This window comes from Thalassophryne amazonica, chromosome 3, assembly GCF_902500255.1.
Source record: "Thalassophryne amazonica chromosome 3, fThaAma1.1, whole genome shotgun sequence".
In the NCBI taxonomy this organism is placed as follows: domain Eukaryota; kingdom Metazoa; phylum Chordata; class Actinopteri; order Batrachoidiformes; family Batrachoididae; genus Thalassophryne; species Thalassophryne amazonica.
Genome location: NC_047105.1, coordinates 1,387,587 through 1,402,898, shown reverse-complemented (window position 1 = coordinate 1,402,898; position 15,312 = coordinate 1,387,587). Strand labels below are relative to the sequence as shown.

The window sequence follows — 15,312 nt, the reverse complement described above, 5'->3', positions numbered from 1 at the left end:
ACCAGTCCCAGCAGAAGACTGCCCCTCCCTGAGCCTGGTTCTGCTGGAGGTTTCTTCCTGTTAAAAGGGAGTTTTTCCTTCCCACTGTAGCCAAGTGCTTGCTCACAGGGGGTCGTTTTGACCGTTGGGGTTTTACATAATTATTGTATGGCCTTGCCTTACAATATAAAGCGCCTTGGGGCAACTGTTTGTTGTGATTTGGCGCTATATAAAAAATTGATTGATTGATTGATTGATTGATCTGTATGAAGGAGTGGACCAAAATCCCTGCTGCAGTGTGTGAAAACCTGTGAAAAAACTACAGGAAACGTTTGACCTCTGTAATGGCAGACAAATGTTTCTGTACCAAATATTAAGCTCTGTTTTCTATTGGATCAAATAATTATTTCATGCAATAAAATGAAAATTAATTATTTAAAAATCACACAATGTGATTTTCTGGATTTTTTTGAGATTCTGTCTCTCACAGTTGAAGTGAACCTACGATAAAAAATCCAGTCCTCTCCATTCTTTATAGGTGGGAAAACTTGCAAAATCAACACTGGATCAAATACTTATTTGACTCACTGTATCTGAAGCTTTTGTACAACAATCATTTACACATAAATTCAGCATTATTTCGTAATGAAAGCTGGGGGAAGCGATCCGCACACAGCAGCAGTGCGTCCGAGTCTGACTCTCTGCAACTAAAGCGATCAAAGGGAATAATGTGATTATTAGCCATCAGATGACAACTTAAAATCTCATAAATCATTCTGAAGTCATTTTTAAGCAGAAACGAGGTGATAATCAGTGAATTGCTGCTGATGCTCTGAAATGACACGTGTACAGTGACACCGGGAAAAAGAAAGAAGATGCTGACGGCATGCAGCTGACTCAACCAAGCTAATTTCCAGAAATGAACTCTGAATTGTTTTTTCTGAACATTTGAGCTGTATTTTGGAACTTTTGTTTGGTTTTTTTTGCACTGTTTTTTCCCTCTTTTCTCTCTGTGTTTTTTTTCCTCTTTTTTGTTGCACAGTTGCTGGTGGTGGTTTAGTGCTGGTTATTCTGATATGTCTTTGTGCTGTAGTTACACGGATCCTCAGGTGTCCATGGACCTCTTAAGGGCAGTGCTGCAGCCCAGCTTCAATGATGACATCATGGCGGTGTTCAGGAAGTACCAGAAGGTTGGGGTGAATTTTTTATTAATGTTTAAGACATGCTTGTTTTGATGTTGTTCTTGTGTCATTGATACATAGCTCTATTTCTACCGTGAAAACTCAAACTACTACACAGATTTGACAAATGTGTGAGGGAACAGTGCAGTCAGGTACCCACCAGGCTGGGAAAAGACGCAGTCGGAGGTACGTTATCACCGTGAAATAAAACGTAAAGATGCCATTGGGAAGCACGTCGTCCACTGCGAAATAAAGCATAAAGGCGCTGTCAGAGGTAGGTTATTACCGTGAAGTAATGTTCTTACCTGAAAATAAAACCAAAACATGCAGTCTGCGGCATGTTCTTACCCGAAAATAAAACCAAAACATGCAGTCTGCGGCATGTTCTTACCCGAAAATAAAACCAAAACATGCCGTCATAGGTACATTATTACTGTGATATAAAACGACGCTGTCAGAGGCACATGACTCACTGTTAATGTCATTAAACAGCTGTGTTGTTAAAGAGAAGTTGCGACGCTGTATGATGTGTTCATTAAAGATGTAATGTGATGAAAGTCTTGCCGACCACCTGGCCCATGCAGGCACTCAACGGTTCGAACCAGGGTACATCCCTGAGGAACACCAGAATGTCCAGCTGCTTTTCAGGATGTTCCAGAGAACAGACTGATCAACAGAACTCTGGCCAACAGTGAAGATCTGTTCCAATTTAGGAGCAGATCAACCCAAAGCCTCAGTGACGTTTCAACACTGGAATGTGTCTTGTCACAATAAATCATAGGTGTCAAACTGATTCCAGAAAGGGCCAAGAGGGTGCAGGTTTTTCTTTGTAACCACCAACTCCACCAGGTGATTTCACTGATGAATTCTTCCCATCTGCTCTAAGTGATGTTCATCAGTGAAATCACCTGGTGGAGTTGGTGTTACAAAGAAAACCTGCACCCTCTTGGCCCTTTCTGGAATCAGTTTGACACCTATGCAATAAATGATGGAACAATAGTCATGACCTCCTGCATGTGGACACAGTGTGATCCTCACACAGCTTTTTGTGGTTGTGCTCCCTGGTTCTGATGCAGTTCTTCGACAGAGCAGCAGAGAACGTGAAGGAGAATATTGGAGATGACGTTCAGACAGACCAGCTGATCAGAGATGCCTGCAGGAATGTTCTGGAACATGTAAGGTGATCTGTTTGACCTCTGACCCTCATTGATCAGCTGATATGTTTGGCTGATTGAATTCCATTCATGCTCTTGGTCTGTTGACATCATGACCAGATGGTTGTGTCTTTGTTCTGGGTTCCAGCTTTATCCAGAGTTCATAAATTTATTTTCTGTACCCGCTTACTGTAATCATGTGTAGCAAGTACTACAAAGAGAATGTTTGTAAGATATGGACCAGTATCAGAAGTAGTAGTTTGGGCTCTGGGAGGTGTGTGTGGCAGTAAAGATGACAGACACGGCCTTATTATTTACAATATGTACAGTCTGCAGATGCAATGATTCATTCTGAATTTGAGAAGTCTCAGGAAAAGTATAAATAAAGTGCTTCAGCAAGAGTTCTTTGCTCACAGCGAATACCTTTTTTCACAGTACAGATCCAAACACAAAGAAGTCTGAAAGTGCCCTCCACATTACCACTTAGGCCATAAACCACAATCCCATCCACAATAATGAATGGATTAAATGTCCAAAGGAATGACCAGAGTTCGTTTGAATATTAGGGTCTGTCCATGAGTGCACATAAACAAAAGCAGTGTGAATGGGAAGGGAGAGGGGAAAGGAGAAAGCGGGCTGGCAGCGTCCTACCAGACCACAGACTCTTGTTGTTTTCCAGAAATGTTTCAGAAGATAAAGTTCAGGCTCTTTGCTCGCCATCATGGTGGGGGTTTTCTTTGCACCCAACAGGCACACCTGGCCTGTGTTGAAAAAGGACCAAAAAATAAATGAAGAAGTTCCTTAAGTACTTCCACTAGCTAGATTTCTTTCAAATTAATTCAAGTAAATACATTCAGTGTATACACATTCAGAGTTCATAACTGCACAACCAAAAATCCATAAAAGAAGATTTACATAAGCATATTCCAAAACAGTTAAAAGCGAGCTGATGTGTCCTAAAACACAGCCAATCCAACACAGCTAATGAGGCTAATAAGGCACAGAATTAGCATCCAAATACATTGGATGTAAAGGATACGGCTAGCGCTAAGCTAACACATTAGTGATTAGTATATCACTAAGATGTAACAAACAGACACACCAATTCCAAGTGGTTACGGACACGGCGGGTGCACAGGCCTATCGACGGTAATGGTTTAGGCCTAAAGAATGTACAACCATAAGTATATTGACAAGTGAGACATAAAAATGAAAGAATACCAAGTTAGAGCGTAACTGTTAAAGCTAGCATACAGCTTCTCTCCCCACGTCTGGGAATTAGAAGCGCTGAGTGCATCTTATGCAACACTGCTAGTGTGTGATTGGCTACAACAGCCGACGTAGCCCAAAAGGGCATTTGCGGTCATGCGAAAAAATAGGAATTTTGTATATTTATGTGGGTTACACATGGGTCATGGGGCAGCTGGAGCCAATCCCAGCAGTCACAGGGTGAGAGGCGGAATTCACCTTGAACAGGACCCCAGTCCATCACAGGGTCCTCAGCAGGATTTTTTTCTCATCGTAATGGGATGGAAAAGTCACCTTTAAAAAGCGGGGGGTTCAAGGGATGCTTAGGCTTGTGCTCTACTGTGCACTCTGGCCTCTGTCGTGTGGTTCATCTTTATGCATGCTGATATGGGCTGCCTTTGTAGCTAAAGACTACAATTCCCATGGTGCGCTGGAAAATCTTATTGGCTAACAGAAAATATGACTCGTGGGTTTGATACGTCACTGGGTTTGCTAGCTCTAAATGGCCAGAATCTTCAATGCGTAAGTGCCTTGGAGCACACATTTTACTCCAAAGTGTCCACCAGACAATTGTGCGTACCTACAACGGAACCTATGCTGGATTTATAGAGTAAACAGGGTAGTGAATAAGCTCAAGTCACATGGAAAATCCAAAAGTTTCAGAAACATGGGAAAGACACATTTTTATCATCATATTTTTACTTTTTTATGGAATAAATTGACATTGATGGATTATAACAACATACAACATTACTTTATGGGAAATACAACTGAATATTATTTTTCTGTGGAGTGTCACGAACAAAATAAGCCCTCTTATGGCCGGGTTTGATTTGGAGCTCCAAAAGACCAGCACAAGGTAAGAAGTGAAAATTCTGAATTCTAATACGAGGTCTGTTAGAAACGTATCAGACCTTTTTATTTTTTTTTTTCAAAAAACATATGGATTTGAATCACATGTGATTGCATCAGCCAAGCTTGAACCTTCGTGCGCATGCGTGAGTTTTTTCACGCCTGTCGGTTGCGTCATTCACCTGTGAGCAGGCTTTGTGTGAGCAGTGGTCCACCCCTCTCATCAGATTTTTATTGCGAATAAATGTCTGAATGATTTGGAGCTTTGCTGCATCAAATTTTTCCAGAAACTGTGAGAGACCTCCAGGTGGACACCGTTCGGAAAATTCAGATGGCTTTCAGGGACGATTTTATGGGGATTACACAGATTAAGGAGTGATCCAGACGGTTTAAAGACTGCCCACAGCTGCTGAGAGCGCAGCGCACTCCGAGCGCCGATCGACAGGCTGAAACTCCGCTGAAACAACCAGATCATTTCCAACGTGAAGGCTTTGTTGATCCGGGACGTCGTCTAACTTTCACTAAAATGGCAGAAGACGTGAACATCAAGACTTTTTCGGCACATTCCACTGTTAGAGGAGTTTTTTTTCATGGAAAGAGAAGCGGAGGGATGTGCCACGGAGCCGTTCATGATGCGGCACAAAACCACCTCCGTGTTGGTCTCACAGGACGGCTTTCAGGTGGATTTCAGACGGCTGTCGGGTTTTCAGTCGTGTGATTATCCGAGAAATTGAGCATGAGCTGGACATGCCAGAACATGTCCTGTGAGGCTTCATCATGGCGTTGCTTTGCGCCATGCGGCTCCACCGCGACATGCGGAATTCCTCCGCTCCTCTTTCCATGACAAAAACTCCTGTAACAGTGGAATTTGCCGTTAATTTCTAAACTGGACGCTGTGTTGATCCGGGACGTCATCTGACTTCCACAGGAATTGTGGAAGACGTGGACATCTGCACTTTTTCGGCACATTGAGATAGACGTGCGGAGGAATTCCGCGCATCGCAGTGGAGCCGCATGGCGCAAAGCAACGCCGTGATGAAGCCTCACAGGACATGTTCTGGCATGTCCAGCTCATGCTCAATTTCTCGGTTAGTCACACAACTGAAAACCCACCGACCGAAATCCACCTGAAAGCCGTCCTGTGAGACCAACACGGAGGTGGTTTTGTGCCTTGCTATGAACGGCTCCGTGGCGCATCCCTCCGCTTCTCTTTCCATGAAAAAAACTCCTGTAACAGTGGAATGTGCCGAAAAAGTGCTGATGTCCACGCCTTCTGCCATTTTTGTGTAAGACAGACGACGTCCCGGATCAACAAAGCCTTCACGTTGGAAATGATCTGATTGTTTCAGCTGGGTTTCAGCCTGTCGATGGGGGCTGGGAGCGCGCCATGCTCTCAGACGCTGTGGGCGGTCTTTAAACCGTCTGGATCACTCCTTAATCTGTGTAATCCCCATAAAATCGTTCCTGAAAGCCATCTGAATTTTCCGAACGGTGTCCACCTGGAGGTCTCGCACATTTTCTGGAAAAAAATTGATGCAGCAAAGCTCCAAATCGTTCAGACATTTATTCGCAATAAAAATCCGACGAGAGGGGTGGACCAGTGCTCACTCAAAGCCTGCTCACAGGTGAATGACGCAACCGACAGGCGTAAAAAAACACGCATGCGCACAAAGGTTCAAGCTTGGCTGATGCAATCACACATGATTCAAATCCATATGGTTTTTGCAAAAAATAAAAAGGTCCGATACTTTTCTAACAGACCTCGCATGATGACAAATTATTAGTTATTGGCTTTTGTTGTGGATGGTTGTCTTAGATTGGAATTGATGGTTGTTTTCTTTGAGATTGTCTGATTCTAAAGAGGTACAACATGCAGGTATTTGGTTTAAATAGAAATGTGCAATAGTGGGTATTACAAAACATTATGCAAACCCCACCGAGCTCAGGTGGTGGATGTAAAGGGGTTAAACATGTCCATGAAGTCAAAGTTCATTCAAAAAGACATTTGCAGAGGTAGAATCAATCAATCAATCAATCAATTTTATTTATATAGCGCCAAATCACAACAAACAGTTGCCCCAAGGCGCTTTATATTGTAAGGCAAGGCCATACAGTAATTACGTAAAAACCCCAACGGTCAAAACGACCCCCTGTGAGCAAGCACTTGGTGACAGTGGGAAGGAAAAACTCCCTTTTAACAGGAAGAAACCTCCAGCAGAACCAGGCTCAGGGAGGGGCAGTCTTCTGCTGGGACTGGTTGGGGCTGAGGGAGAGAACCTGTTGTGTGGGCCGCTGAAGAGGAGGTACTGCTGGCCCACCACCACCAGAGGGCGCCCTGTCTGGAGTGCGGGCTCCAGGCACCAGACGGCGCTGCCGCCTCACAGGAGCAGCCGGGGTGACAGCTGTCACTTATCGCCTACAACAGCTGTCACCAATCATCCAATCAGCAGTGGTATATCAGCAGGACGACATCTCCACCTCTTTGCCGAGATATCGCTCTACCAAGGAGGTAACGATCTCAGCTGACTGTGTTGATTCTCTGACAGGAATATCTATTGCTTGTGTGTGTTGGACAGCAGATATTCTTTCTTTTTTCGACGAGAGGTGGAGGTGGCATTCCCACCATACGTGTTGCTGGGTGCACACGCACCCACATCTAACTGTTTTTGTTCCTCGCCAGCAGTACCAGATCCGACAAGTGGAGGCAGTGGCCACCTGGGTGTTTGGGACTTGGCGGCTCCAGTATTCCCGGGGTTCGGTGGCGGAGGAAATCGTGTGGTTCTGGTTCTGCTTTGGACGGACGTCTCTTATCTTCGAGCCTGCCCACACATCACCCTTGTAATTGACTGTCTGTTAAATTTAACATTCGCCATGTTGGTTGTGCTTCTTCACAACAGTAAAGTGTTGTTATTTGACCTCCTTCATTGTCCGTTCATTTGCGCCCCTGTTGTGGGTCCATGTTCCTACACTTTCACAACAGAACCAGGAAAAAGACATGCTGTGGAGGGGAGCAGAGATCGATCACTAATGATTAAATGCAGAGTGGTGCATACAGAGCAAAAAGAGAAAGAAACAGTGCATCATGGGAACCCCCAGCAGTCTACGTCTATAGCAGCATAACTAAGGGATGGTTCAGGGTCACCTGATCCAGCCCTAACTATAAGCTTTAGCAAAAAGGAAAGTTTTAAGCCTAATCTTAAAAGTAGAGAGGGTGTCTGTCTCCCTGATCTGAATTGGGAGCTGGTTCCACAGGAGAGGAGCCTGAAAGCTGAAGGCTCTGCCTCCCATTCTACTCTTACAAACCCTAGGAACTACAAGTAAGCCTGCAGTCTGAGAGCGAAGCGCTCTATTGGGGTGATATGGTACTACGAGGTCCCTAAGATGAGATATGCTCTCTCCTTCTAGTCCCCGTTAGTACTCTAGCTGCAGCATTTTGAATTAACTGAAGGCTTTTCAGGGAACTTTTAGGACAACCTGATAATAATGAATTACAATAGTCCAGCCTAGAGGAAATAAATGCATGAATTAGTTTTTCAGCATCACTCTGAGACAAGACCTTTCTAATTTTAGAGATATTGCGCAAATGCAAAAAAGCAGTCCTACATATTTGTTTAATATGCGCATTGAATGACATATCCTGATCAAAAATGACTCCAAGATTTCTCACAGTATTACTAGAGGTCAGGGTAATGCCATTCAGAGTAAGGCTCTGGTTAGACACCATGTTTCTAAGATTTGTGGGGCCAAGTACAATAACTTCAGTTTTATCTGAGTTTAAAAGCAGGAAATTAGAGGTCATCCATGTCTTTGTCTGTAAGACAATCCTGCAGTTTAGCTAATTGGTGTGTGTCCTCTGGCTTCATGGATAGATAAAGCTGGGTATCATCTGCGTAACAATGAAAATTTAAGCAATGCCGTCTAATAATACTGCCTAAGGGAAGCATGTATAAAGTGAATAAAATTGGTCCTAGCACAGAACCTTGTGGAACTCCATAATTAACCTTAGTCTGTGAAGAAGATTCCCCATTTACATGAACATATTGTAATCTATTAGATAAATATGATTCAAACCACCGCAGCGCAGTGCCTTTAATACCTATGGCATGCTCTAATCTCTGTAATAAAATTTTATGGTCAACAGTGTCAAAAGCAGCACTGAGGTCTAACAGAACAAGCACAGAGATGAGTCCACTGTCTGAGGCCATAAGAAGATCATTTGTAACCTTCACTAATGCTGTTTCTGTACTATGATGAATTCTAAAACCTGACTGAAACTCTTCAAATAGACCATTCCTCTGCAGATGATCAGTTAGCTGTTTTACAACTACCCTTTCAAGAATTTTTGAGAGAAAGGGAAGGTTGGAGATTGGCCTATAATTAGCTAAGATAGCTGGGTGAAGTGATGGCTTTTTAAGTAATGGTTTAATTACTGCCACCTTAAAAGCCTGTGGTACATACACAACTAATAAAGATAGATTGATCATATTTAAGATCGAAGCATTAAATAATGGTAGGGCTTCCTTGAGCAGCCTGGTAGGAATGGGGTCTAATAAACATGTTGATGGTTTGGATGAAGTAACTAATGAAAATAACTCAGACAGAACAATCGGAGAGAAAGAGTCTAACCAAATACCGGCATCACTGAAAGCAGCCAAAGATAACGATACGTCTTTGGGATGGTTATGAGTAATTTTTTCTCTAATAGTTAAAATTTTATTAGCAAAGAAAGTCATGAAGTCATTACTAGTTAAAGTTAAAGGAATACTCGGCTCAATAGAGCTCTGACTCTTTGTCAGCCTGACTACAGTGCTGAAAAGAAACCTGGGGTTCTTATTTTCTTCAATTAGTGATGAGTAGTAAGATGTCCTAGCTTTATGGAGGGCTTTTTTATAGAGCAACAGACTCTTTTTCCAGGCTAAGTGAAGATCTTCTAAATTAGTGAGACGCCATTTCCTCTCCAACTTACGGGTTATCTGCTTTAAGCTACGAGTTTGTGAGTTATACCACGGAGTCAGGCACTTCTGATTTAAAGCTCTTTTTCAGAGGAGCTACAGCATCCAAAGTTGTCTTCAATGAGGATGTAAAACTATTGACGAGATACTCTATCTCACTTACAGAGTTTAGGTAGCTACTCTGCACTGTGTTGGTATATGGCATTAGAGAACATAAAGAAGGAATCATATCCTTAAACCTAGTTACAGCGCTTTCTGAAAGACTTCTGGTGTAATGAACTTATTCCCCACTGCTGGGTAGTCCATCAGAGTAAATGTAAATGTTATTAAGAAATGATCAGACAGAAGGGAGTTTTCAGGGAATACTGTTAAGTCTTCAATTTCCATATCATAAGTCAGAACAATATCTAAGGTATGATTAAAGTGGTGGGTGGACTCATTTACTTTTTGAGCAAAGCCAATTGAGTCTAACAATAGATTAAATGCAGTGTTGAGGCTGTCATTCATGGCTGGCCTCCAAAGCTACAAATAAGCTACACTTATTACAAGTACCATTACTGCTAAAGGAGGCCGAGGAATAACTAAACATTTCACACCCAGAGCATAAAAGTGCAGGAGAGACAGGAGAAGCCGCCATGCTAAACCGGCTAAGCGCTAGTAGCTGCGCTAAGCTAGCGGATTCCTAAAAACACACAAAGTGAATAATGTGTAAATAATTTAGAGGTGATTCAGCAGAGGGAGTGCTTTAGTTAAGGCACGTGAAGATTACACTGTGAAACAAATCGTTATCTAGTTAACTAGACCAATCTAACTGCGCAGATTAAACAGCTAACAGATACAGAAAAACACCGCTGTGCTCCGGAACAGGAAGTGATACAATACCGCAGTGAGAGCCAACCACCAGTAGAGGCAAGCAAGAGTCGTTCTGATGAGTGAAGAAGCCCCATCCCTATTGTGCATAATTTCAAAAACATTCACAATCACTAGAATAGTAAAATTCATATTTTACTAATGACTCTGTCCTGATTAAAAACAATCACATAGTCAGGATGTAATTTAATGTTGAAATGAAAAATGAAATGAAAAAATGATGTCACATTGAGAAATTCTATTGAATAAACACTTTGTAGTCCTTACATTGTCTCCTGTTGTGTTTATAATAAATATTTATATTAATTTACAGGGTCTTTTTTTCCTGGTTGAAATGCAGATATGAATGAAGGAATCTACCAGACTTAAAAATGTTCTCATTACTTATAAATGTACACAATGCACATTACTTTTCATGCTATTTTGTCTAAAAATAAATGTCCAAGGGTCATTATCATGCTAATCAAGAAATCATGTCATCTGAAACATCAACAGATAAGTTATGGTTTTAATTTATAGACAAACATTATGGATTTCTAAAGAATCTTTTTAACTTAAATTTATTTTAATTACAAGTTATTTAGTGTAAGAAAAACAAGGATTTTCTTGAATAAACTGCTGTGTATAAATTAACAGCTCTGATGTTCCTGACACATATCTACACTGTTCTCTGTTTTGGCCTGATGTCTCGTTTGTTTTGACTTTAAACTAAAGTCTGGTTCACACGGCAGGATTTTAAAATTATCTTTAGGTTTTCAAAACCTGAGAAACCACACACGTGGAGATAAAAAAATCACAGATCTAACAGGTTTGGTCGTACAGTGTGTGTTGTTCAGCCACACAGTGAAGTCAGCACACCACACACAAACAGATTTCACACATGAACATTCCCAGGTCAGACAGGGAATCTCACAAAATCTCTTGAGATTAAACGTGACTTCAAAGTAAACAGGCGGAGAAAGTTTGTGGACTATTTAAAACAGAGGGCAAAAAAAAACAATATATAAAAAAAAGAAAAGGTGTTCTTTAAAGGAATGTAGACAGCGTGACCACCAGACTTTCTGGTAAGCCAGAACAGCTGTTTTGATTTTATTTTCCACTCCGTACGTCCGTCACCTCATTTTCTGATTGGCTGCACGTCACATTCAGCAGGCTGCGTACTCGTTTGTGGTCGGAGGACACAACACATGCTGTGATATCGGGCCAAGACAATCCAGCGTGTTGAATATCCCTGATTTGAGATCTAAGTGCTCCTGATGTCCTTCCGAGCAGATCAGAGCGCTCTGAACACACCACACACGACAGGAAGATCTGATAAGATTATCTTTAGTGTCAACATGATTGTCAGGGCATCCTTAAGATTGTCAGAAGGGGAAGATCGGCTCTGATATCGGCCTAATTATCCTGCCGTGTGAACCTGGCATAAGGCTGTAACAAAGATTTTAAAAAAAGAAAAAACTATGGCTTTACTTCACATAATTTGGCGCTCATAATGCAGGCAGTAGTGTTTCAGAGGGTTATAAATTTAAAAATCTTCAGAGAGAAGCTGGTCCTGATGTCGCTGACCAAACGGTCCTCCCTAATAATTGGTCCCCTCCCCCGCCTTCACTGTGCATGCGTCATTAGCCGCGGTTCACAGATTATCACCTCATTTCTGCTTCAAACTGCCTCCAGGCATCATCTGTCTCAGCCACAGATATCTGAAGCTTTTCTACAACAATCATTCATTGTGCCTTCATCATTTCAAAGTGTCACCAAGTATCATTTCTGCTTCAAACTGACATTACAATGATGTAAGAGGTTTTACTTTATCATCTGATGGTTAATAATCCCATTAATCCATTTGATCACTTTGGGTGAAGAGACTCAGACAAGCAGTTGAGCTCCGGCATGATGCATGTGCAGTGGAGGCAGGGCGGACCGTTTGCTCTGTGACACTGGTCTCCCCTATCCTGCAGCACCCGGAACGCAGCTCTCTGCAAGGAGAACTTTAGTGGCTGCACAAGAACTTTTCCCCCAAGAAGTTTTCCCACAGCTGAACAATGATCCACACCAGAGAACCTTTGTGCACTGTCCCACAGAAAAGGCACATCATGAGGAACGGGAAAAAAACCTGCGGACGATTCTCATTTCTTGCTCGCAATACCACACAATTGTCCAGTAGTGCCTTTAATCAGCAGAAATGTGAGTCACGATTAACATCTTTAAATGGGTTTGACTGAGGTTGATGGAAAAAATTCATAATTTCTGTAGGTTGATTGTGGACCCACAGTGGGTCCACAATCAGAAATGATCATAATTTCTGATCATCAGAAGTGATCATTTTGCCACTACACACCCTTGGAAACAGTGTAATGGCCCAACTGCAGCGTAGTTGTTTTCAGGCACCAGCGTAATGGGCCATCAGGCTGGTATAATGCTGGTGAGAACCCTGGACTGTCACAGGGACACCTAGAGACAGACAAACACTGACACACCTACAGTCGCTTTAGAACCACTGGTTCATCGAACCTGCATGTATTTGGAAGTGGGAGGAAATCGGAGCACCTGGAGGGAACCCATGTGAACACAGGAAGGACACGCAAAGTCCACACAGAAAGAAAGGACCAAGAAGCAAATCTGGGACCTTCTCCCAGTGAGGCAGCAGTGCTAATTGCTAAAACACCGTTCCGCCTTCATCCAGATTTGATTTGTGTGATGTGAGACTTTTTGTTTTCTGTGCTGAATGTGGCTGGCTGTGATGTCATCTACAGGCCAAGCAGCTGTTTCCAGAGGGGGAGGTGAAGAGTGGCCGGTCAGGGTCCGAGGTCACCATCAAGGTAGGAACCTGTAGAACTATTTGATAGCTGTTTGTGTTCTGCAACATGTTCTGACCCCTGTGCTGTCCTGTCAGAGGTTCAGACCAGCTGATGATGACTGCAGCCAGAGAGCCGGCCTCGTCCTGAAGAAGGTATGATGTCGTTGTAGCACGGAACCCGACAAATCTAATGTCCCCTCGGCCGTGTTAGCACTCCCTCTGAGCCGTATCTAAAAAATACAGCAGTGGCCGTGAGCCGTATGTGGTTCTGGTGTGCATCTTACATGTTCCAGTGACCCTCATCAGAAAGAGTTTTTAAAAAGATTTGACTTGCTGAAAGGCGACACGGTTTAAACCCCAGTCTAAAGTCCAGTACAGTCTGTTTCTGCTCTTTAAAGACCACATGAGTTAGAAGCTCTCACGTGGTTCCACCACATGCATGCGCTCTGCGTGCCGTGCACAGTGTGGAAAGGAGCCAATTAACAGTAATAACTGTCACTTGCTCAGTTGCATACAAGGTTCAGTGTGTCCCACCTGGGCATTTTTTTGGGACCCTGTAGCTCATGCACTTTGTCAGACAGCCTCTTACCCAACTCGATTGTCTACCTGTACAACTGACTTTTATGAGATGCTGAGAAAATTCCCCACATCCAAATATTTAATTTCACAATTTGTAGATCTTTTCTTCATGGCGACTCCCTTTGTTCATATCAATGAGGCCTGGACAAAAGACACGAATACTGATGTTTCAGATGATTTATGGGAGAAGGCTGTAGGCGGGATTAATGCACTTCAGCTGTTCAGTTCATGCCAGACTGCAGTTTATACAGTTTAACGTTGTCCACAGACTGCGTTACACTGAACAACAATATAAACACAACACTTTTGTTTTTGCTCCCATTTTTCATGAGCTGAACTCAAAGATCTAAAACATTTTCTATCTACACCAGTGGTGTCCAAACTATTCCAGAAAGGACCGAGAGGGTGCAGGTTTTCCTTGCAGCCACTGACTCCAGCAGGTGATGTTCACTGATGACATCAGTTTGAGCAGGTGGGATGAGATCAGCAGTGAAATCATCTGCTGGAGTCAGTGGCTGCAAGGAAAACCTGCACCCTCTCGGTCCTTTCTGGAATAGTTTGGACACCACTGGTCTACACAAAAGACCTGTTTCTCACAAATACTGTTGACAAATCTGTTTAAATCTGTTACTGAGCACTTCTCCTTTGCAGAGATAATCCATCCCACCTCACAGGTGTGCCATATCAAGATGCTGATTGGACAGAATGATTATTGCACAGGTGTGCCCTTAGGCTGGCCACAATAAAGGAAATGAAATGTGCAGTTTTGCTTTATTGTGGGGTCTGGGGGGGGGGGGGGGGGGGTGTCAGAAAACCTGTCAGTATCAGGTGTGACCACATTTGCCTCATGCAGTGTAACACAGCTCCTTCACATAGAGTTGAGCAGCAGCCAGACGCCATTGAATGTGACATTTGCCCACTCAAGTCAGTTACTGCATGCGGGTCGAGACCCCGATGAGGACGATGAGCAGCAGATGAGCTTCCCTGAGTCGGTTTCTGACAGTTTGTGTAGTAGTAAGGTAGTAAGGAAAAACTCCCTCTGATGATTTGAGGAAGAAACCTCAAGCAGACCAGACTCAGAGGGGTGAGCCTCTGCTTAGAACATTCTAAAGCCCAATCTCAGTTCTCTGTTCTTCCCCTTCCCCTTGGCCCTTCCCCTACTCCTACATCTACCCCTTTAAAACAAGGGATAAGGTGAAGGGGTATGCCTCTAGCCCTATGAACTGAGACACCCCTCCCCCTTAGGGGGGGGAAAAACGCCACCTGTCTCATGAGTTTGACGTCATCATAGAGAAGCTTGAATCTTCAACTGGACTGGATTGCTTGACTTGAGGATGTTTCGCTTCAAATCACCGAAGCTTCCTCAGCTAAAATTCTTGCTCTGGTAGTCTGACTTCTGTCTGACCCTTGTCAAGAAGAACGAATTTAGCTGAGGAAGCTTTGGTTATTTGAAGCGAAACGTCCTCGCATCAAGCAACCAAGTCCAGTCGAAGATTCAGGCTTCTCTACTATGGAAACCACCTGGACAACTGAGAGCGTACACAGAAACTTGACGTCATCATGTTGCGTTGCTTAAAGTGGCATCTTCACAGTTTGTCAACATGGCAACCGAAGCCTGTTTGCTCTTTTTATTTTCTCGCCTTTCTGCGTCAATGCAAAGAAAGAGAAGGAGACGCAGATTTTCTTCAACGCATAGCAAT

The 15,312-nt window shown here is 43.1% G+C and overlaps 1 protein-coding gene across 1 annotated transcript in view; it reads left to right on the top strand.

The window, feature by feature from the left end:
- The window catches only part of LOC117507545 (deoxynucleotidyltransferase terminal-interacting protein 1-like), a 30,097-nt gene that overhangs the window by 9,900 nt on the left and 4,885 nt on the right, over positions 1-15,312 (top strand). Inside the window, exons 3-6 of the mRNA XM_034167409.1 lie at positions 1,073-1,169; positions 2,237-2,335; positions 12,990-13,055; positions 13,130-13,186. Of these exons, the coding sequence (XP_034023300.1) occupies positions 1,073-1,169; positions 2,237-2,335; positions 12,990-13,055; positions 13,130-13,186 (319 nt within the window). The remainder of the gene's footprint in view (positions 1-1,072; positions 1,170-2,236; positions 2,336-12,989; positions 13,056-13,129; positions 13,187-15,312) is intronic.